This window comes from Convolutriloba macropyga, unplaced genomic scaffold (assembly GCF_964194025.1).
Source record: "Convolutriloba macropyga unplaced genomic scaffold, txConMacr16.3 SCAFFOLD_3926, whole genome shotgun sequence".
In the NCBI taxonomy this organism is placed as follows: Eukaryota; Metazoa; Xenacoelomorpha; order Acoela; family Convolutidae; genus Convolutriloba; species Convolutriloba macropyga.
In genome coordinates, this window is record NW_027450701.1 from 1,343 (window position 1) to 24,460 (window position 23,118).

At 37.6% G+C, this 23,118-nt stretch overlaps 1 protein-coding gene across 1 annotated transcript; it reads left to right on the forward strand.

Moving 5' to 3' along the window:
- The first annotated feature begins 3,967 nt into the window (after window positions 1-3,967).
- Window positions 3,968-15,450, forward strand: LOC142356085 (uncharacterized). Its single transcript, XM_075408057.1, has 3 exons — window positions 3,968-4,186; window positions 14,441-14,719; window positions 15,230-15,450. The coding sequence occupies exons 1-3, from the start codon at window positions 4,054-4,056 to the stop codon at window positions 15,448-15,450; spliced, it is 633 nt and encodes a 210-aa protein (XP_075264172.1). The 5' UTR covers window positions 3,968-4,053.
- The last annotated feature ends 7,668 nt before the right edge of the window (window positions 15,451-23,118 follow it).

Genomic DNA, 23,118 nt, shown 5'->3' on the forward strand with positions numbered 1-23,118 from the left:
CATAAAGAATAATTTGTTTTTTTTAGTTATTGTCGGTTTTTGTCTGTTAGCATCGTTTTTGTTTTATTTTTTTCTACCATATGACTTTAATTGTTGAAAAAAATCAATGTATCAATTAAAATGTTGAACGCAGCCTTTGAAGCTGCAATTTGTCATCTGAATTTAGAAAATGTGAAAATCTTTATTTGACCTCCTAACTTGCTTCCTGTATTGATTGATTCAAAATATTTAACACTGAAAACAAGTCATTGTCTTAATTATTGATTTGATGAAGCAATTTTGTAGTAAAGACTTCATTGTACCAATTTTTAGTTTTTTTTCATAGTACAGTAAACTGTCTAGATATATAATCAAGGGTTATATTTTTTTAGAGAAGTAAAATTAAGCTATATGTAACTTCGAGTCAATTACGGAGTCTTCGAATTTGGTTTCTTTTCCCTTCGCGAGAAAAAAATTTAACCTTGTTCCGCTTTATCTTACTTTGACGCTTGAAGGGCATGATGGTAACATCGATGCCGCATATGAAAATAAGTGTTTCAAGCAATTGAATAGCAGTTAGAGGAGAGAACGATAGCCCTATCATGCCACATTTCTGAGGGAGAGGAAGAAAATATGTCGTAAAAAGGTTTTGTCAGAAAATTGGCTGTCTTCAGTCAAAATTTTGCATGTTGAATTTTATGTTCATTACCTAGTTCTTAAGTTTATCTGGCATTAGATAATTTTTTGTGATCAGTTGGTTACTGAGTGTTTATCTAAAAGTATTTTTTTACTAAGAGAATTAAATCAAAAGTTTGGTGAGCAATATTTTGAAAAACAAATGAAACAAGTCGGCAGTTTTTTTTTCTCTCGGTTTTTGCTTATTTCTTTGTTCCAATGCGTTTATTTGTTGTGTGTTTGCTCAATGAATTGAGTCAAAAAATTTTCTAAGAATGTGCGGAGATCAAGTTTTAGGGTTGTTTATATTTTCAAAAGTCAACATATGATATAATTTGCTCTTTTATTTTTGTCTGTTTTTGTTTGTTAGCATCGTTTTTGTTAAATTATTTTTTTCTACCATATGACTTTAATTGTTGAAAATAATCAATGTATCAATAGAATGTTAAACGCTGCCTTGGAAGCTGCAATTCATTGTACCAATTTTTAGTTTTTCTCATAGTACAGTAAACTGTCTAGGCATATGATCAAAGGTTATATTTTTTTAGAGAAGTAAAGTTAAGCTAACTATAACTTCGAGTCAATTACGGAGTCTTCCAGTTTTGATTCTTTTCCCTTCGCGAGAAAAAAATTTCACTTTGTTACGCTTTATCTTACTTTGACGCTTGAAGGGAATGATGGTAACATCGATGAGCCACATGAAAATATGTGTTTCGATCAATTGAATAACAGTTAGAGGAGAGAACAATAGCCCTATCACGCCACATTTTTGAGTGCGAGGAAGAAAATATGGCGTTAAAATTTTCTGTCAGAAAATTGGCTGTCTTCAGTCAAAATTTTGCATGTTGAACTTTAAGTTCATTGCCTAGTTCTCAGGTTTATCTGGCATTCTCAGGTTTATTACTGGGTGTCTATCTAAAAGTATTTTTTACTGAGAGAATTTAAAAAGTTTGGTGAGCTATAATTTGAAAAACAAATGAAGCGAGTCTGCTGTTTTTTTTCTCTCGGTTTGTGCTTATTTCTTTGTTCCAATGCGTTTATTTGTTGTTTGGGTGCTCAAAGAATTGAGACGAAAATATTTCTAGAAGTGTGCTGAGAACAATTTTTAAAGTTGTGTATTTTTTAAAAAGTCAACATATTTTTTAATTTGTTTTTCTAAATTGGTGTTGGTTTTCGTCTTTTTGCATTTTTTTTGTTGTACTGTTTTTTTCTACCATATGATTTTTTTTGTTGAAAATAATAAATGTATCAATTAATATGTTAAAAGTTGCCCTTGAAACTGCAATTTGTCATATTTCAGAAAACTTGAAATTATTTGTTTTCCCTCCTAATTTGCTTCCTCCATTGGTTGTTTCAATGTAAAATATATAAGACAGAGCATAGGGTTTAGGCGACTCTATAGTTTCACGAAAACACTTACTTTTTTTCACCAAGTTATAACATTTATGCAGCGTCATCTCCTAAAAATCTGCAGGTTTTTATCATTTCGTTGGCACAACTGGCTGAAGGGAATATCGAAACTTAATACTTGCGCAAATACTTTCCTTGTTACTAGAAGGAATTCTCTCAATAAATTTTGAATTTCAGTATATTTCGACGCATAACACCGCGGTGCCTGGGAATCGGGTGATTAATGCTTGTTGATAAATTTTGCAAACATAGATGGAAGATAATAAAAGATTATGAATCCTTATAATCATAATAACATAATATATGATTTCTTGGTAATAATAAAATGATCATATGAGGTTTCCTTGGTTTTACAGAAGAATCGTACTAAGAAATCATGTATCCACAGTACCAAATCATACATGATCTTTGATAACTGAAATACATTCAACATATTCGCTACGGTTCAATCGCAGGATTGGCTCATTCAAACGCAATTTAGCAGACCGTGGGACTTGATATGAATCTATCAGTACTGAACAAACTATCACGACCTTACGAGTTCGGCAAATCGTGTTCTCGAATGTAATTACCGTCTTCAAAATTTTGCTTTCTTCGACTTACTGTCCCAGTTTTTCGGGTTTATTTTGCTGTCTTTCGATCCACTGCTCCAGCCTCAATTGCGTTACCGGTAGAGGTTTTTAATGCTATTTCATTTTTTTTGTATAATTTCAATTCGTGAAAATCAATTATAGGCTGTAAATTTATATTTTTCGGGAAATTAATGATTTTAATTATCAGTCAATGCATATTTCTTTACGAAGATTTTGAATAAAAGCAAAAAAGCTTCGAACTATAAACCTTCTCAACAAAATGCTGAAATGTTAAATATGGAATGTTGAACATTGGTTCCCTCGACGTTAAGAAAACAATATCAATGAGAAATCAAAGTAAGATTTTCGATATGTCAATCTGAACCTCGTCTTGCTTTTTCTTTTCATTTGATACTCTAAGGCGAGATCTTCATGTATTTGAGCTGTGTAAACATTATTCATTATTCATTGGCTGAAGTTGAGCAACCGCACGCGAAATACTAAAACACAGGATTCAGTCCGCCATAAATAGCGTTGGAAGTCATTAATAAACCAACACTTAGTTCATAAAAGAAGTTTTTTTGGTTATTCGGCAGAACGTCTTTGATATATGATGAAATCTAACTTAAAATATGGATGCTGTCGTAATTTATGGACCATATTGCCCTCTGTTTACTAGCCCCTCCATTTAAAAGGGGGGAACCTTTAATAAGATTCGAGTGTTTTGTTGATACAGCGTCGCTTCCCGTTGATTGATAGACTACCAAACTTGTGAATTATTTAAGGAAAATTGGATGGAACTTTATCACCAGTTCTTTACAATTAATAAATTATTAATTCATTCATTTACTTTTCAAATTAACCTATAACTTATTGCACTTTGTTGACAGTAAACAAACTTCCTTATTCCGACAAAAAAACTAATCTTCGTTTTAATGGCAACATAAATAATGAAACGTTGCTGAATTAGTCTTTGTTTACTTTTGATTATTATTGAGCGTTGTGCAAACCTATCTTAAGACTGACATAAGATTGATTGATGATAATTCAAAAACGATTAAAATTTAGGTAAATTTTTAAAATGGACGATTTTAAACTTTGGGCTGAATACGGCTCTTTTCACGGTGTCCCCCACTGTTCGCTTTCGAGCAGTCGCAGCTATTTTGCGCGCAAAATTTGGCTCGTGATATTTGTAACGTTTCTATTCATCTGCATTTTCTTGCAAGCTAAACTCTTACACGAGATAATTGTTGAAAAACCGACGGTAGTTGACGTCTTTTACGAACGGGCGAAAAGCGTGAACTTCCCCAATGTTGTAATCTGTGATTTGAACCAAGAGCGTGACCAAATTCGTCAGTTTCTTGACCCCACCTTTGGTAATACTTCGGAGATTTCACTGTTGGCTATTCAAATTGCAATGAACGACTTGTTTGAGCCTCTGAGAAGACAAGTGAGGAAAAATGTGTCGTTTTTGTCCAATTTTCCGCTTCTTGAGAATCAATTTGAGACGTATGTGTCTTATGGAGATCCAACTGTGCTTGCTATGCAAAGTTAGTTAACTTTGAACTATGAAAAACTATACAGTAACTATGCGCTGTAGTATCAAGAAAGCTACGTAGGCCTGGAGATTTATAAATGAAAAAAGTCATAAAATAAAATTTGAACGAGTCGTTAACGAGTCGATAAGGAATCTTATAAAACGAGTCGTTGCGCGTTATCTTCTATAAGGTCCGGCAGAAACCTTGTAAAATTTTCCTATAGGTTTGTAACAATATTTCTCTAATTTCCCCAAAAAATAGGTCCGTTTCCGTCATTGCTGCTTCAAAAGCGCCCGCTGTTTTTCAATTAGTTAAAACCCGGGCTTTCTCTCTTATAGTGAAAACCGCGGAAAATTGTGTTGGAAAAAAGAATATGAGCTGCAAAATCTTGTTGAAAACAAGTTTCAAAAGAACTACAAACGTTAATCATGTTTGAGCATCCGGGAATCGTTTTGCGTTCATCAATCAGCTCGTGGTCCACAGTCTTTTTCCTGTTTTTCCAGAAACCTGACTTCATTTCCTCAAAACAATCCAACAATCCCGTCGCTAGATTTCGGTTATAGCATCATTACTTTCTATTTGGTAAATGCTTCTTGAACACATGATTGCACTCTATCAATCAAGCACAATCATTTTTCTTTCTTAAACGGACTAGTTATTGCAATTTTGAACAAAATCCGAAATTTTATGTTTTTTATTCTGCTTGAAAGCGAATACAAGCAGTCACAAATAAATTGAATAGCTATGGATCATTTTTTTTGCTATTAAAGAGACTACAAGCTAGCCTTCCAGTGCCAGTATTTTTCCTAGTATAAACTGTGGACAAATTGGATTAATTAGCTGGGTCGGCATCATCTTTAAAAATAAGGTGCTCAAAATGCAATTTTCGAAAGAACATCAGACGTTAACTCTGTTTGGGCATACCAATTAGAAACCATGTGGTCGTAGTGCAAAAAAAAACAGAATAACTGAATGTATTTCTGACTCAATTTTTTTTCCTTTTTTCGAGAAATTTTGTTCAAGTTAATCGAAACAACCCAAATAATTATGTCGCTAGATTTTCTGATTATAGTAACATTTGCTAAAACAATTATTTGCTTTAAAAGGACTTTTTGAACACACTAAATAAAGTTAAGGTAATTTTGCCTTTAGGAGCTTCCTCACTCACCTACTTTTAAAGAAATTTGCCTTCCCTCAACTCACATTAACCAGGACTAAACAAAAGATAGCAATTTTTGGTCAACCACAATTGTTTCTATTATTTTGACCAAATTCCTCACTCAGATTTTAGTCAAAAACCATTTTTTATGAAACCCGAATATTAGCGTATAAAACCGAATATTAGCAGTTATGCCCTCATTGAATAGTTATAGAGTAATTTGGTGGTTCACGCTGATATTTTTGGATCATCCTTAAGGAAAGCGTTTTAATTTAATTTGTTTTTATGCTTTTTCTGTACACTGATCGATACCATCCTTTTCTATCATCAGTTTTCGCCCATTTCTAAGCTGAACTATCTATTGTGGAAATACTGTTTTTGACCTACAGATTGATGTGAGTAAATGTTTGCCATATTTGTTAAAAGATAATCCATTTCTTTTAATTATCTTCTTCAATTGCTTCTATTAATCGTTATGCGTTCTTTCCCAACTCCTGTCTGCTCATAGATTTAGTAAAATAAATTCTGAATCAATCTTAAGCCCAACTCTACCAAAAATATAGTTGTATTTAAGTCGCAATTAACCGCATATTAAATTCACCAAACTTATACAAATTCTCATGGCAAATCACAAAAATAAGACTATTTTAGCATACCAACGCATAACAACGCAAACCGCATTGAGGTGCAGTGAGGAAACCAAGAATCTCGTAATACTCCACTTTCATTGAGCCCTTCTGGATTGAACCACAAATAATTACCATTAAAATGGGAAAGTGGAGGATTCAGCTAAAAATAGAAAGCAATTTTTTTTAAATCCAAAGAGATAACTTTGTTCTCGACAAACTGGTAGAGGAAAAATCTGCTGATGTCAGGTTAGCACCGGTAACACAAATGTCAGAAGACCATGCAAATAGAGTGTTTTGTGGAGGTTTACCTACAAGCGAGTTTTGCTCCCCCATCCAAACTGTTGAACAGAGGGCGCGTCCTTACATCTACGCTCTTACGACAGAAAAATTGTCGACAAGATAGAAAATTCTTTCATATGTCCCAGAAATATAACATTCAACCTACATATATATTGTTATCCCGAAGCATCTTAGGTAGAGTCTTAAGAAACCAGCAGAAAACTGCAGTTTTAATTATTTTGAGGACGAGGCGATTCGAGATGCCTTCATCACAACTACGTTCGATGATGATATTCAAAGAGAATTGCTATATGATGCGACGGTGGCAACTGATTGTGTAGAAAGCATAACTACAGGTCAACTAAATCATAAAGGAAAAAATCAATTATTTTGACCCGCCCAGCGTAAATGCAATGCAGTTTAGCAACCAATTTCGCGGTGCAAATACAACAAGAATAGACGGATTTTCGCAGCAATCTAGATGTGATAACAGTCACCAACGAACATCAAATGCCAAAAAAGTAGACAAAATGTGTTATCGCACTATAGAAACGTATGCAGAATTGTGTTAAAACTGCAAAATTGCACTCATTGTGTTCTTCAAAATGATTAATTTTGTCGACTAAAACTAAACGAAATAGTAACAAATACACTGAGATCACAACCAAAAAGAGTGAGAAACAATGAAAATAAAACGCAAATCAACTCCAATGATAATAATGGTCAAAATTCAACTATCAGTGCAAATTAAACTATAGTTCATCCTACGTTAACTATGTGGCAATGCTCTCTGATGATGGCATCAGCCCACAAAAGACGAATCTAACTATTAAAAACACAATTTGATCCCTTCTTGTGTTTGATCATTAATTTATCGTTAGCGTCAAGAAATTTTTAAATGCTCTTAGACAAAACGGTCCGGCAAGAAGCAGAAGAAACTGCACATGTTTTCTGATTAAATATTTGAGACACTCGGAAGTCTGAAAACTCTTGTAATCTACAACAATTGAGGAAAAATCAATTTAGATTTGTGATTATGGCCGACGGCTCATTTACTATTATTGGAAGAGACTTTTTTTGACAACCTAGGCGCTGAAATCAAACAGCAACCGCTTCCCAAAAAATATTCGCTTGGAAGATCGATGGGAAATTAAAACGGAAATAGCAAAAGAGTTTCTACAATTTAATAGAACATTTGGCAAGCCAGAAAATAACACAGTAAAAACAATAGTTCGCAAAAAAACTAAACAGCAAATCTTCAAAAAGGGTGCAAAATTACTAATCACCTTGAACCCAAAATCAAAACAACTAGAACAACTAATTAAAGGAGGCCATAATGAAAACTCTGGTCACTACTTTATTTCACCAAAAACTTTATTATTATAAAGTGTCAGTAAATTATCTTGGCCTAGTAGACTCAAATACCTTGATTAGGTCAAATGACAACGACAAATAACAAAAGGAGAATATCGAATCGTTAATACAAACGTTATCAGAAAAAGTGGACCTCAAGCGCACCGTAAGCGACAACGTTTTTCTTGTCAATTGATTTGCAATACGATTGAACTCAATAAGCATTACATCTTGATACGAACTGCTAATGCAGTTTTCGAGTGGCGATAAGACAGGTGCGCACGTCCCGCTTCAAATCCGGTTTCGAAGGTCTAAACGATATGCATGCTGAACAAAAAAGCCATTGAATGCACGCCCATTTTAACATAGAACAAAACACGTACTCTTTTCTTTCTAGTTTTTTTGTTGTAAATAAAGAAGGTTATGAAGACGCTAAACATCGGGTCAAAAAATTTGCAAAGAAAAAATATGAAAAAAAACTAAGAATTAAATTAAAAAAATGTCAATTTGCGAAAATAGAGACTGAATGTCTGGGCTATCACTTCAGTCCAACTTTTTAATCAACAAAATTGAAAAAAAAATAAGTTCTCTTCTTGGTTTAGTTTACCAGCTTGAAAATTTTTTTCCAAAGCTACTGCAGATTTTTCAACCTCTCGAAAAAATTTTAAAGAACAAAACGAAAGTTGTTTGGACCGAGTAACATGGGGTTTATTTACAGGCAAAAAAAACATAAATTGCAGAAGCTACGTCAGAAAAAAAATTTCAATTCCCACTTTGAAACCGGTAAAAATTAGAACGCTTCAAGACAATCTTTATGTCCTGCTCAAATAACGCACAAAGGTTTACAAACAGTCGTCGCTTTCGCGCTCGGATTTTTGAACATTGCGATACGCTGCTATTGAACTAGAAATTTTGGGCATCTTATGGTCTGTAGAGAACTTCAATTAACATTCAAATACAGAAACAAATTAACAATCATAGATCACTGATCAGAGAGCTCTTCGTTGGATTATGGGTGAACCTTGATTTAATAAACTTTCAATTAACTAGATGAATTGATAGATAAATTCTATTCAATTTTTCAACAGATTACTGGCTTGGCCCAAAAATGGGATCAGTTGAATACTTTTCTCGCGAAATGCAACAGAATGCTTTAAATATCTGTTCATATGATGAGCATATAATTGTAACGAAAAATTAATCAATCAAAGAACGTAAAAAACGTCTTCTGCTAATTGCATCCAAATTTTACGATATCGCGCCTCAAAGGCGAATGATTACGAAACTGATTCTAAAATCGAAAATCAATATGGAGAAGGAGAAAATGTTCAATGTGCAGCGCAAACATCGGTTTTAGTAAAAAGCATTGCAAAGCAACCCAATGCTCCAGCACTGCATACCAAGAAATCCTATCAAAACATTGTTGTTCGAACTACACCACCTAGAAATACACGTTGTACAATTACTGCTGCCACAAATAAGTCAGAAATTAAATTTCAACAAAATTGCACAGCTTTTTATATCAGTTCCTACAGTTTCCAGCTCAGTTGAAGAAACGCTTAGCAAACTGAAGCAAAGCATTCCTTCAAAAGTGTGATTGGTTGACAGAGCTTGACCGTCAAATGCCCCACGGATCACCAACACCAGTTACCAAGGCTACAAGCTTTACAAAGATGCCAACAGATCTCACCATAGAAACATAGCACTTTTAAATACCACCGTTTAGATTCAGGATGTTTTTGACTGGACCATAGAATTGCCTTTCCCAGTCCAATCAACAACGCATAAGTCGAGGCAAATCAGAGTACAGAGCTTGGCAGTTGGGACATGAGTGGTAGCCCTATATGAATAAGGATATACTTCTGAAAGCTACAAGTTTTGCAGTGGGAAACTCCGATACTACAAGTTTCGGCGTTTCCCACTGCAGACAAATTTGATGGAACGAATGGGAGTAAAATACACAAGTTCCCAAAAAAATATACTTTTGCACGGCGCTCCACGCTCAATTAGATTATTTCAAGCACTGTGTTGAAACGTTCAGTAAATTCAAGCAAGCATTCTGCAAGCAAAATAAGACTGAGTTAATCGCGGCACTAATACACAGCCACAGGGCAAACAAATTAGTGGAAAAGCTAATTTAAACATTAAACTTAGTTTGAATGAACTAAAAAAGCAGCTCAAAATTTTTTGAATTTGAAAGCATCAACAATTGCAATAAAATAAGAAAAAGGGCAGCTGAAAACAGGCTACTGTAGGCCTAATGCTGTTCCACTGCGATTACGCAGAAACCACAATTATTATTATTCCTAATATGCAGACAAATAAAGCAATTAAAAAATCATCATTTGAACCACAGTTTGGCCGCAAAATTAAGACAACTCCTAGCAATATAAGTGAGGTTGGATTATGGGTGAACCTTGATTTAATAAACTTTCAATTAACTAGATGGATTGATAGATAAATTCTATTCAATTCCTCAACAGATTACTCGCTTGGCCCAAAAATGCGATCAGTTGAATACCTTTGGGTGAACCTTGATTTAATAAACTTTCAATTAACCAGATGGATTGATAGATAAATTCTATTCAATTCCTCAACAGATTACTCGCTTGGCCCAAAAATGCGATCAGTTGAATACCTTTTTCGCAAACTGCAACAGAATGCTTCAAATATCTGTTCATATGATGACAATATAATTGTAACGAAAAATTAATCAATCAAAGAACGTAAAAAACGTCTTCTGCTAAATGCATCCAAATTTTACGATATCGCGCCTCAAAATCGAACGATTACGAAACTGATTCTAAATCGGAAATCAATATGGAGAAGGAGGAAATGTTTAATGTGCAGCGCAAACATTGGTTTTAGTAAAAAGCATTGCAAAGCAACGCAATGCTCCAGCACTGCATACCAAGAAATCCTATCAAAACATTGTTGTTCGAACTACACCACCTAGAAATACACGTTGTACAATTACTGCTGTCACAAATAAGTCAGAAATTAACTTTCAACAAAACCTTGCACCAAATTTTCAAGAAAGTATTTGAAAAACAAAAAAAATCTGATCATTGTCTTTTTATAATCTGGACAGTGGTCTGAATTTGGGTCTGATCATAGGCGCACTATAGTCTGGACAAAGATCTGGGTTTGGTCTGAAAAACGGTCACTTTGGTCTGGAACGTCTGATCATAGTCTGTTTATAGTCTGGACAATGGTCTGAATTTGGGTCTGATCATAAGCGCACTATAGTCTGGACAATGGTCTGGTTTCGGTCTGATCAGAGGACATTTTGGTCTGGAAAGTCTGATCAGAGATCATTTTGGTCTGGAAAGTCTGATCAGGGGTAACTTCGGTCTGGAAAGTCTGATCAGAGGTCATTTCAGTCTGGATAGTCTGATCATAACTCAATTTGGGTCTGGACCAAAACCTGGGAATATAATTATTCCAGATTCGAATAAATTGTGCATAACCAATTTTGAAAGAAAAAATAGATCTCGCGAGTGTCATTTGCGACCATATAATCACGGTCAAAAATTGAAACCAGCTGAACCAAAAATTGCGATCTAGATTTTGCAGAACAAAGGCAATGCAGCAGGCTAAGAAAAAAACGCTAAAATAGTCCTCAGGGCGAATCACTGCTCATATCATATCCAGAAATTACAGTACGTTACCCCCAATTAAGACTTCTCTTGTCTTGAAAATTACTATAAAGAAACTTAGAAACAAGAGATCAACGAATAGCATTGATTGCATGATATTCTAGCTCCAGGATCTTCTCTGATTCAAACGGAAGAGTACACACCATTAATCAAAGAAACTGTAAGACTTGAAGTAGTAATTCAAAATTGAGATCTAGCAGAGGTCAGCAGGAAAGCAGAAAAAGTTTAGATCTTGACTGATATTCCAAACGAAGAACATTTTCAAGCGCAGAACTGACAGAAAAAGCAATTCGAGAACATGCAAAGGATGCCAGACCAAAATTAGAAGGTGGAACACAGAAGACAAACCGGAAACACAATTCATTGATTCACACAAATGCTTCAGGGGCCTAGAGGGTTAGACTACCAAAAAGCCACTGAAGTTGTTGTTAACTGTCCGCTCTCGTTGCGATAACTTTCAAAAAGGATCAATAATCGAAGTCTTTATAAAAAAAACTAATAAGAATTCAAGACTTAATTTCTTGAGATCAGCAATGTATCGGTACAAAGTCGATATAGCAAGCAAAATCCTGTTTCGGTACAGGAAATCCAAATTTTTTGTATTTCACAACGTATAAGATTCAACGTATAAGACTCAACACCTATAAGACTGATAAGACTGATAAGACTCAACGTAAGAGAAAAAGGTACGTAAGATTCACATCAGACAACTAGCAAGGTTGTCGGCCAAACGTAATTGATGCTCTTTTCAAGGTCGGAATAGGTCAAAAATGCTATTAATTTGACCTCTGGATTACATCTATATCAAAAAAAAGAGATTTGGTCCCACCGGGATTCGAACCGCAACCTCTAGATTAAGGGCCCTAGGTCCTAACCATTAGGCTATTTCCCAGTTGGAATAATCTGTGCGAACCCACAACTAATATGCTCTTTCATTTACGCTTACACGCAATTGCGTCAGCAACATTAACCAAAAACGCAAAATACACATCAAAATCTAATAAGCACTTCATCTTCGATAACCAACTTCAATGCGTCGAATGGGTTTGCTGCAAATTTCCCCTAGCGTTCCCCCCTAGTTTTCAAAAGTTTGTCGTTCCAGTTACCCTCAAGACTGGAGCGACGGCAAATCCTTAAAGAAACATAAAAACAACACAAACAAAGCTTAGCCGGCATTTATTAAGATATAGCACAGTAAAACCCGACTCCTCCTGAAACATATTTAGAAATTATATGCTGCTCACGCACTCAATCATGTCCAGCTATATTTCTCCGAGTTACAAGAAAACCGATTTGCTGGTTATAAAAGCTAAAAAGGCCTCCGACTGCAACAGTTCCTTAGAAAACTCCTTAGGAAGTGAATTAAAATTTCATCTTAATTATCATTTAATTTAATATACCTTATGATAGCCAGTACACAGTTCACAATTTATTATGTTTAAAAATTGTCTCGGTCCTACAGTTTTTGTGATGCTCGGTTGCACTGCCCTGAAGACCACGTCAGGATGTTCCAGTCACCCAATTTGCATGTAAAATGATGACTGAAACCACTTCTCTCACTTTTTGGGCTGGGAAGCCGACTCTTCACAAGTGTTCACAAGTCCAGTTGTTGTTGTGCTCCCTGATTTTTTCTCTCGGTGGACCAAAATGTCCGCTCTCGTTGCGATAACTTTCAAAAAGGATCAATAATCGAAGTCTTTATTAAAAAAACTAATAAGAATTCAAGACTTAATTTCTTGAGATCAGCAATGTATCGGTACAAAGTCGATATAGCAAGCAAAATCCTGTTTCGGTACAGGAAATCCAAATTTTTTGTATTTCACAACGTATAAGATTCAACGTATAAGACTCAACACCTATAAGACAGATAAGACTGATAAGACTCAACGTAAGAGAAAAAGGTACGTAAGATTTACATCAGACAACTAGCAAGGTTGTCGGCCAAACGTAATTGATGCTCTTTTCAAGGTCGGAATAGGTCAAAAATGCTATTAATTTGACCTCTGGATTACATCTATATAAAAAAAGAGATTTTGTCCCACCGGGATTCGAACCTCAACCTCTAGATTAAGGGCCCTAGGTCCTAACCATTAGGCTATTTCCCAGTTGGAATAATCTGTGCGAACGCACAATCAATATGCTCTTTCATTTACGCTTACACGCAATTGCGTCAGCAACATTAACCAAAAACGCAAAATACACATCAAAATCTAATAAGCACTTCATCTTCGATAACCAACTTCAATGCGTCGAATGGGTTTGCTGCAAATTTCCCCTAGCGTTCCCCCCCTAGTTTTCAAAAGTTCGTCGTTCCAGTTACCCTCAAGACTGGAGCGACGGCAAATCCTTAAAGAAACATAAAAACAACACAAACAAAGCTTAGCCGGCATTTATTAAGATATAGCACACTAAAACCCGACTCCTCCTGAAACACATTTAGAAATTGTATGCTGCTCACGCACTCAATCATGTCCAGCTATATTTCTCCGAGTTACAAGAAAACCGATTTGCTGGTTATAAAAGCTAAAAAGGCCTCCGACTGCAACAGTTGCTAAGAAAACTCCTTAGAAGTGAATTAAAATTTCATCTTAATTATCATTTAATTTAATATACCTTATGATAACCAGTACACAGTTCACAATTTATTATGTTTAAAAATATATGTTATTTGTTTGCTTCGGCCGGAGGGAAATGTTGAAGATCGGCCTGTCTTCTGTCTGATGGTATGCTTCTTAACATTTTTACATTTGCATTCACCCACTTCTCGAATTAACTGTGAAGTATTATCTGTTTAAATATTAATGTTACCTGAAATTCATTCCTTCTCATTTTAAATCAAATTTCTTTTCTGCTTATCTCAGAGTCACCCAGCGAAAGCTAGTCTAAAATTCCAACTGAATTTAATCGCGATTCGCCTAGCGAATCCGAATCCATCATCCAAAAACGATAAGTTGTTTCGTGGAGCGAAATTCATATTTTTGAATCAAACTCAAGCACACTTCTCTAACGAAAATAGGAGTGTTTTCGTGTTTCGAATCACAGCATAATAAATTCACCAAACAAACGCAAATTTGCATTGCATATCTAATAAATAATTTTTGCATGCCAACGCGAACGGCTCTATTTTTGTGTTCTAACTCACTCACTCACTATAACCACCTATCCCTTTTTGTTCGTTTTGTTTTAGAATATCGATCTTCACTGAGATTACATTTGGCACAATACAATGACCCTGGATACGAGGACACAATGATGGAATTTTTTCAGTGGGATCAGCTCCTCGGAATAGTCAGTTCCGATGTCGATGCGATAGTCAAGGTGTGCCAGTGGAAAGACCGCAGTTGTCTCCAATCAAGCACAGGTGGGCGTTGGGTGGCGTTGTACACAAGAGTGGGCCAGTGCTGGGAGCTAGATGTCCCAGATAGAGAAGTATGGCTCACTTCTCAGACTATGAGGCTTGTCTTTGGTAAGTTCCAACTTTCAAACCCACGATGGATCCCTGGACACGAAGACAGATTTTGTATCTACCAGACTTTTTTTCGCGGACGATAAGAGCTAGGAGCACAGGCATATTATCCGGACAATGTTTGGGATTGACCTATCCTTAAATTTTATAAGCATCATTCGGCCCATGCACATGGGTTTTGAGCTGGCTGGGTCTTGGCCATCTTGACCAAATATTTGGCCGGTACCCCACCCAAGTCGATGTGTCCGGTCCATGCCTGTCTTGGTGTTGGTTTCTCATCCTGGAAAAACCTCCTAGCATTGGTTGAAGTAAAAAGCCACATGATGAAAAGTTATTACTGTTTCGATTGAAATTGGGCATTAAGTCCGGATTATTATTGTCGCCAGTTGACATCCAAAACAAATGGATACATTTTTGCATACGGTGTCATTGGATTTTACTGTCGATCACGCACATTACCTCTCGGCCATCAAGACACTATTTCTGAAGAAGATGATCTGTTTATTGTAGATTTCGAAGTGGACCAGGGAATGCCAGTGTTCCAAATAGGAGGAGGTCTCAACTTCAAGGTCTACCTGTATGACCCAACAGTGACGTCAATGACGACATGGGATAAGTCCTACTCGTTTGATATTGGTCCTGGATTCAGCTATAAACTGGGTCTGTCCATTCGCAAGTTCAAAGACCAGAGTGGATTCAGTGACTGTATAGAAGAAGGCAAGATGAAGTGAGAATTAAAACCATAACTGCTTTCTAACTTTCACCCGCATCATAGTCTCAGAGTAAATCAGCGCTGAACCATATTATTTCAATTCTGTATGGTGATCACATTACTTATTCTTTTGATATTTCAATTCTGTGCGGTGATCACATTACCATATCTTGATCACATTACTTTTTGCTGTGTCAAGAAGAACCTTAAACCGAATGCACAACAACTGACCCAAAAAGTAGCTCTGCGTCAATTGTATTCAGTGCTTTTTTTCGTGAATGGTTTTAGAGGCCATTTCAATAGACTTATTCAGTCCTACCTCAACAAGCGGCAAAAATATGTTTACTCTCTGCTTAGGCCACTCCTGTTCTTAATATTTGTAAAAGATCTGCCAACAAACATGAAAAAATCGGAAATCACATTGTTTGCCGAAGATACGAACATAGTTTGTAAAAGAGAGGACGTTGAATTCAATATCAAAATTAGTATTACGGAAGCGATATCATGGTTTAACGAAAAAAAAACTTTGCGCTTTTTCTAAAAAAAAATCTCAATTGATGTATTTCCGTAAAAACTTACGGCTTAAGTTGAAACCGAATTTGATCATGCGGATTTAGAAGAATCTGTAAAAAACTTAGGCTTAACTCTTGATAGAAAATAAAATTTGGTTTTCATTTTTGACAAACTGTGAACAAACTAAACACCACTTGCGGTGTTTTTATAGAATTCGCAACTATTATACAAAATCAAAATTGAAGGCTGTTAGCTCTTGGTTTCATACGAACTTGTGGTACTCAGATCCTTCACGTGTTCTAGCTTAAGTACTAGGTCAAGAGATTGTTAACGCACAACTTTAATTCACTTCTGTTGTAGGCAGACTGCACTTGATCTCTTCACTGTCAGTCTATTAGTGCGTAACTACCGGTTACTTTTTAGAGGTTGAACAATCGCACGGCGATTGCAGAGGTAACAAATGAGATAGAATACATACTGCATATGACTGTATTAATTCACTGCATCAAAGACTAAGTTGTTTTATGGTTAAATGGTAACCCATGTACCACATTTCCCCTCGGGGAGGAAACAAAGTTTATAAGTCACGTGGATATAAACACTCATGTGGATCTAACTCTCTTTCTTCGTTGTCTTCATCGACAGTTGTTGTCTTAGGTGACTGTTGTGCGGTTGCTTGTTGTGGAAAAGCGGTATCGTCGTAGTCCTCGTGTGGTGGTGGTAGGGTCTTTGCTTGTTGTTCATCCTCTTTTTGTGCCTTGGATTCGTCCTGCCCTTCCACTTGTTGTGCCTGGGATTGTTGGTTATTGTCCAGCGCTGTAGTAGTTGCTTGGTAATTAGCGATTCCTGTTAAGCGCTTTCTTGGGGTCTATTTTCAGAGTCTTCAGTGTCCTCATCGGTTGTCAGGGTTTCGCTTTGGCCATATTTTTCAGACTTCTTTGTTGTCCTGTTGCTCCTCCTTGGGTTCATGTGTGCTGCAATAGGTTGTATCGATGGATCCTCTTGAGGATTGTAGTCAGAGTTCTCATTGTTGCTGTGTTTCCGTTGTCGGGCTGGTTCCAGTTCGAGGTCTTCGTCTTCGAATGGGGAGTCGGGTGGGGTTTTTGTCTTTTGTTTCTTTGCTCCTGTTGTCCCTTTCCTTGGTGACTGGACAAATTTTCGTTTTGGAGGGACCTTCGTGCGGTTCACTTTTAGGAGATTAGATAGGTTTGGATTCGTGGGTGAATCGCTTGGTCTTTTTCTGATGGATTTCCCTCCCTTTAGCTTCGCGCTCTGTTCCTTATTATGTGCGTTCATGTGTCGTTGGATCTTGCCATGGTGGTCGACGACAGTTTTTCTAGCGGCAAATTGAATCAGTGGTATTCTCGGCTGTGATGGGGTCCCGAATCGTGCTACTTCTGATTTGTGAAGTACCGTGTCATCTTGGCCGGGGTACTTGATTGTCATTGTGGAGCCGGAGGTTTTTATCAGTGCCGCTTCTTCGGGGATGGCTTCATATAGTCCCTGTAATTGTTTCTTACTTCGAGTGGTGGAGAGGGTCTTTCTTGCGAATTTTAGTTCCTTGCTGTTTTCGGCCAGTGATTGTAGGGGGCTGTGTGTAGACATTCGAAAGGTGCGCGGGATTTCATCTTTGTTGTTGAGTGCTTTTGATAGCATTCGTTGCTTGGATGCCTTCACTTCCTCGTCACTGTCCAACGTCTCTTGAATCCATCGCTCATCAGAGATCAATTCGTCATTGCCCATGATGTTGTCATCTAAATAATCAGACTTAATGTTTGGCCATTTTGGGTTTCGGCTATCCGCCTGAGAGGTTATGTTAGTTATTGGTGTGTTTACGGGTCGGCCGAAGTGCGCTTCGAAAGGGGATATGTTAGTTGCTTTTTTCCGGCATATTATTAGTTCCTGTGCGATTTGTCTAAGTGACTGTTTTATGTTGAAAGGGCGTTGAGTTGTATCTAGTTTGATGCAACCTAATCGACGTTTTACTGTTTGTATCAGCCTTTCCACGAGTCCTATAGATCTATGGTCGTTCGCTGGTGCGAATATTAATTTGATATTATTCTTATTACAGAATTCTTTCATTACGTTTCCTGTTTGGCATCTAGCCTGGTCCATTCGTACGTATCTGGTTACCCCATGAATAGCAATTTATTTAGTTAGAAAATGTTCTATGTTTGGGGCATTCGCATTGATGTATAGTTTAAGTGTAGGAAACTTAGAAAAACTATCGATGCATGCAAGGAAGTATACTTCTCTTCCTTGGCCATCTTTTATTGGGCCGCCCAAGTCTATCTGTATTTCTTCATTTGGTTCGACGCATGGTTTTAGTGGTGACCATTTGGTTTTTGGTATTATGCTTTTAAGGTTCTTACCAATTTCTGTGCACGGGCGGCACGTTTTTGACTTTTTGATGAGATCTCTTTTTATGAACGGCCACCATAGTCTGGTTGCTAATTCGGTCATTCCACACGCGCCCGGATGTGTTGCGTGCAGTACATCTATTACCGCGTCTTTCATTGCGTTGGGGATTGTTAGCCGATTGTCCAGGAGGATGCACCCGTCGTTCACACTTAGTTGTTTCCAGTGTGTGTGGATTTGTCTGCTTACGGCCTTGCATCTCAGTTCGCCCCCTTGTACTATACAATCTTTTTTTTTCGCGTAGAACTGAGTCTCTGTTTGTCACAGCCGCGATTAGTGTTGAACTGAAGACGTCGCGTATTGCTTTGTCGAGTTGAGTGTCTGCTTTTGTGGGGCGGGCGTCTTTCTCTGGGCTGAGGTAGGTGGAAAATGATATCGGGTTCTTTGCGGATGATGTAGGTGGCGTTTGTTGGCTTGAGGGTTGTTGATTACTCATTTCGAAATTATGTTTGGATTTTAACAATGACTGTTCTGTAGCAGAGTTGTTTGGCAAATGCGCTTTTGCAATGGTTTGCTGTTCGACTTTTGTTAAACTTGCTGCGTCTATTGTCTCGTGGTTTTCCGTATTTGGTAATACTTGTTTTCTACGTAGGCTGTAATTGTGCAACTTTTGCACCGCTTGTGGTTTTGTCTTGTGACTTTGTGCTCTAGGCACTTTGATTTTGGAATCGTCCTGCGATTGCAAGGGTAATTTTTGTGGGCGGTCTCTTGGTCGTTTGATTTCCGGCTTTTTGGTTAGTGCTTTGGAATCGTCGAGCGATTCCAAATTGTCTAGTTTTCGTGGTCTTCCCCTTTGCTTAATTGCATTAATGGTCTGTATGATTGCGTCTATTTGTGCGATCACAAAGTCTTCATCATAGCGACTTATTGGCTTTGCCTTGTTATGGGGTTTCCTCGATATATAATCTGTTAATCCCATCTTTGATCCTGGTATATGTTTGATTTGAAAGTGGAAGGGGATTAACCTATCGCACCAACGTGTTAATCTACTTTGATGTGCTTTTGTAGATTTGTCTTTTAATATGGATAGTAGAGCTCTATGATCTGTTTGTACGGTAAAGTATTGACCGTAAAGGTAGTGCTTAAAATAATCGAGTGCCCAGACTACCCCTAAAAGTTCCAATTCGTTTATACTATATTTTTCTTTGGCATTATTTAGGAAGCGTGAAGCGTACGCAATTGTCTCTCACCCTTTGTTCGATTCCTGTTCTAAGACGGCTCCGAGTCCGGATCTTGATGCGTCCGTTCTGACTCTTGTTTTTCTCGTGGAATCGTAGTGCGTATTTTCTGTTATGTTTTTTATGGGGAGTTTTATGTGTTCGAATGCTATTTGATGTTTTGGCTCCTAGTGGTATTTATTGTCTTTTTTCAGGAGGTCTCTAAAAACTCTGCACTGGGTGGCTAGGTTAGGGTCGAATTTTGTTGAATGGTGTACGCTTCTGAGGAATGATTTTAATTGTTTGCATGTGTTCGGGGCTTTTAGGTTTTGGATGGCCTCTGTTTTGCTAATGAGTGGTTTTATACCGTTTTGATTAATTTCGAATCCTAGCCATTCGATTTCGTTTTTAGCGAAATGGCATTTTTCTAAGTTTATGCTTAGGTTTTTTTTGTCTAGTTTTTGTAAGCATTTGAAAACTTTTTCTTTGTGGTATTTTTTCCTCCGCCGGAGACTATGATTATGTCATCTAAGAAAGTATATGTGTCTGTGAGGCCTTTTAGTGTATTGTCTATTGCTTTTTGGAATTGTGCCGGCATATCTGTTAGGCCGTAAGAACCTGTAATAAATCGCTACGTTCCGGTGGCTTGGCCGCTTACTATATTGAAATTGCATTGTTTTGTTGTTGGTTCATCTAGCGGTAGTTGACTGTACGCGTATTGTAAGTCAATTGTTGAGAAAAGTACTTCGCCTTCGTGCGACGATTCCGAGATGGATTGGGCGATGTTGTCCATCAGGCAATCAATATTTTGCATCTGGTATTTGTTTTTGTGAATTGCCTTGTTTATTATTTTGGAGTCCATGGGTAGTTTTATTGTTTTGTCTCTCTTGACTGTAATTACTATTGGGGATATGAAGTTTTTGTCGCTACATTTGTCCAGTTTTATTATATTTCCGTTGTTTTGTAACTTTTTGAGTTCTTCTTCGACTTGTTTTTTTAGGTGAATCGGTACTCTTCGGCCTCGTTGGTGTACCGGTGTAAAGTTTGTTTTAAATTTGGATTTGACTGTGTGATTGACTGATCGTCCTATTCGTTTTATTAGACCGGGGAATTGTTTTGCTATTTCTTGTTTTAGGCTTTTGTTATTTTGGTTTTCTATCATTGCGACGTTCTTACCTTCTGAAGTTGAGGATGTTTGTTGGTTGACTTGTATCCCTAGTCCTTGGAAGAGGTCGCGGCCGATCAGTGCTCTATGGTTGTTGGGTACCACGATAAGGTCGGCTCTTCCAGCGTTCCATTCATTGCATTCGACGTCGCAGTATAGGGTGCCTCTGTTCTTGATTGGTGTGTTAGTGAAGCTTCTCAGGTTAACTGGATTCGTCTTACGACTCCACCAACTGTTTTTGTCCAACACCTCTATCTCGCGGGCCATCCTCTCCGTGATTAAGCTGTGTGAGCTACCCGAGTCTACCATAACCCAATATTTCGTATTGCCGAATTCCACATTGAGTTTGGTTGGGGTTGGTGATCGGTCTGTCGGGGAAACGAGGTTCACACTGTAGTCTTCCTCGGAGTCGTGTGTCATGCTTTCTATTTCGTCATTTAGGGAGACCATGTTTATGTTGTCCTCGTATGGTGGCTCGTTGCGTTCTTCTATTTCGTTGATGTTCTTGTTGTTATTACGTGTCAAATTTGATCGGCATACTTTGGCTAGGTGGTTGGGCTTATCGCATCTTCGGCATATTTGTCCGTATGCTTGACATTTGGCTCTATGATCTTGTGTCCAGGGTTGTCCACAGTTTCTGCAGTTGTGTTGTACTTGTTGCCTGATTGACTGGTTGTTGTTGTTGTTGTTGCCTCTGGGCTGTGTGATTGTGCCTCTGGGCTGGTTGTAATTGCCTCTGAAGTTTACACGGTATCTTGAGCTCGAGATTGCTAATACGGGCTCCGATCGTCCTACAATGGATACCATGGATGGGTTCGACGTGTGTTTTGCCTGTATGGCTAACTGGCTTCTTGCGCCTAATTCAATACTAATGCCTAATTCCAGTGCCTTCCTGGGTCGAGTGTTACCTTCAGGAGTTCTTTTTGTATTTCCGGGTGGGTCATATTGGCTGTGAAGATGTCTCTTAACAGGTCGTCTTCTAATGCTCCAAGTTGACAAAATTCTGCCAGGGACCTTAGGGCAGAGCGGAATTGCTCCATGGTTTCTCTTTTTTGCTGACGTCTGGTTAGCAGTAGATATCGGTCAAACGTCACATTTCGTGGCCCTATAAATGTCAACTCCAATTCTTCCCACAGTTGTAGTGTCGTGATGTTCTCGACGTTTGTGTGGGGGTACTTTTGGGTGAGCATCCGGCGTCCCTCGATTCCAATTGTTAGATAGACCATTGATTTTGCCTTTCTGTCGGCGACATCCCCTGGTTTGTCTCCGCACAACACCCCTATCCTATCAATTAGGTTACACTCGTTCTTCCATTTGACTACTTCCTGACTGTATCTTGTGAGTCTTTCCCTTTCCATTGTCTGTGTCGGGTTGTTAACCGGTTGTTCTTCCACTGTTTCCGGGGGGAAGATGATTGTTGTCGGTTTCTCTCTTAGGAGTTCGTCAAGTTCTATATTTGTCTTTGCGACGAGGGCCATTTTGAGTTGACTTCTCCACTTCTCCCATGGAATGGGGGGGGGTTGGAGCTGGGACGATCCCAAAATGGTTCCAGTCCTTATATGGTTCTTCCTTTTCCGTTGACTGCGCCATGTGGTACTCAGATCCTTCACGTGTTCTATCTTAATCACTAGGTCAAGAGATTGTTAACGCACAACTTTAATTCACTTCTGTCGCAGGCAGACTGCACTTGATCTTTTCACTGTCAGTCTATTAGTGCGTAAGTACCTGTTACTCTTTAGAGGTTGAACAATCACACGGCAATTGCAGAGGTAACAAATGAGATAAAATACATACTGCATATGACTGTATTAATTCACTGCATCAAAAACTAAGTTGTTTTATGGTTAAATGGTAAACCATGTACCACAATCCCAGGCACTTGGTTTCATACGAACTAATGGTTTATATCTGCACAAACACAAAATCTAAAAAAAATGAGTTATGCTATCGCAAAATTCTGAGAGCCGGCAAACGGACAGATAGCCTTAAATATTTCTAACAAACAGTATGCTCGCTGTTTTTGAACTTTGCTTTCTTGATCTTCTGAAGGAAACTGTTGAAGAAGCTGCAACGAGATCGCCTCGCTCTTTCATTGACTTGAAAACGTGTCTACTTGCAAATACCACCCACGCAACCTCGAACAGGTTTATTAAGGCAGGCCAAAATTAATACTGCATTACTTGGAAATACCCTGCGGTTGAGGTTGACTAAAACTTATAAATTTTACAGATCAAATTATCTTTTTCGCTCAGATCTTAAAATGCAAAAAATGAATTTGAGGCAGCCAAATTTTTGTAGATCAAATTTTCAAGAGACACCTTTCGACAGTTTGTTTTCTTATTTTTTGATTGATTGGTTGCGGGGATCTTAAAAAATTGTTCATCATTTCTGGATGAGTTTTTCAAAAGGGCCGTCACCCAAACCAGCTGTTAAG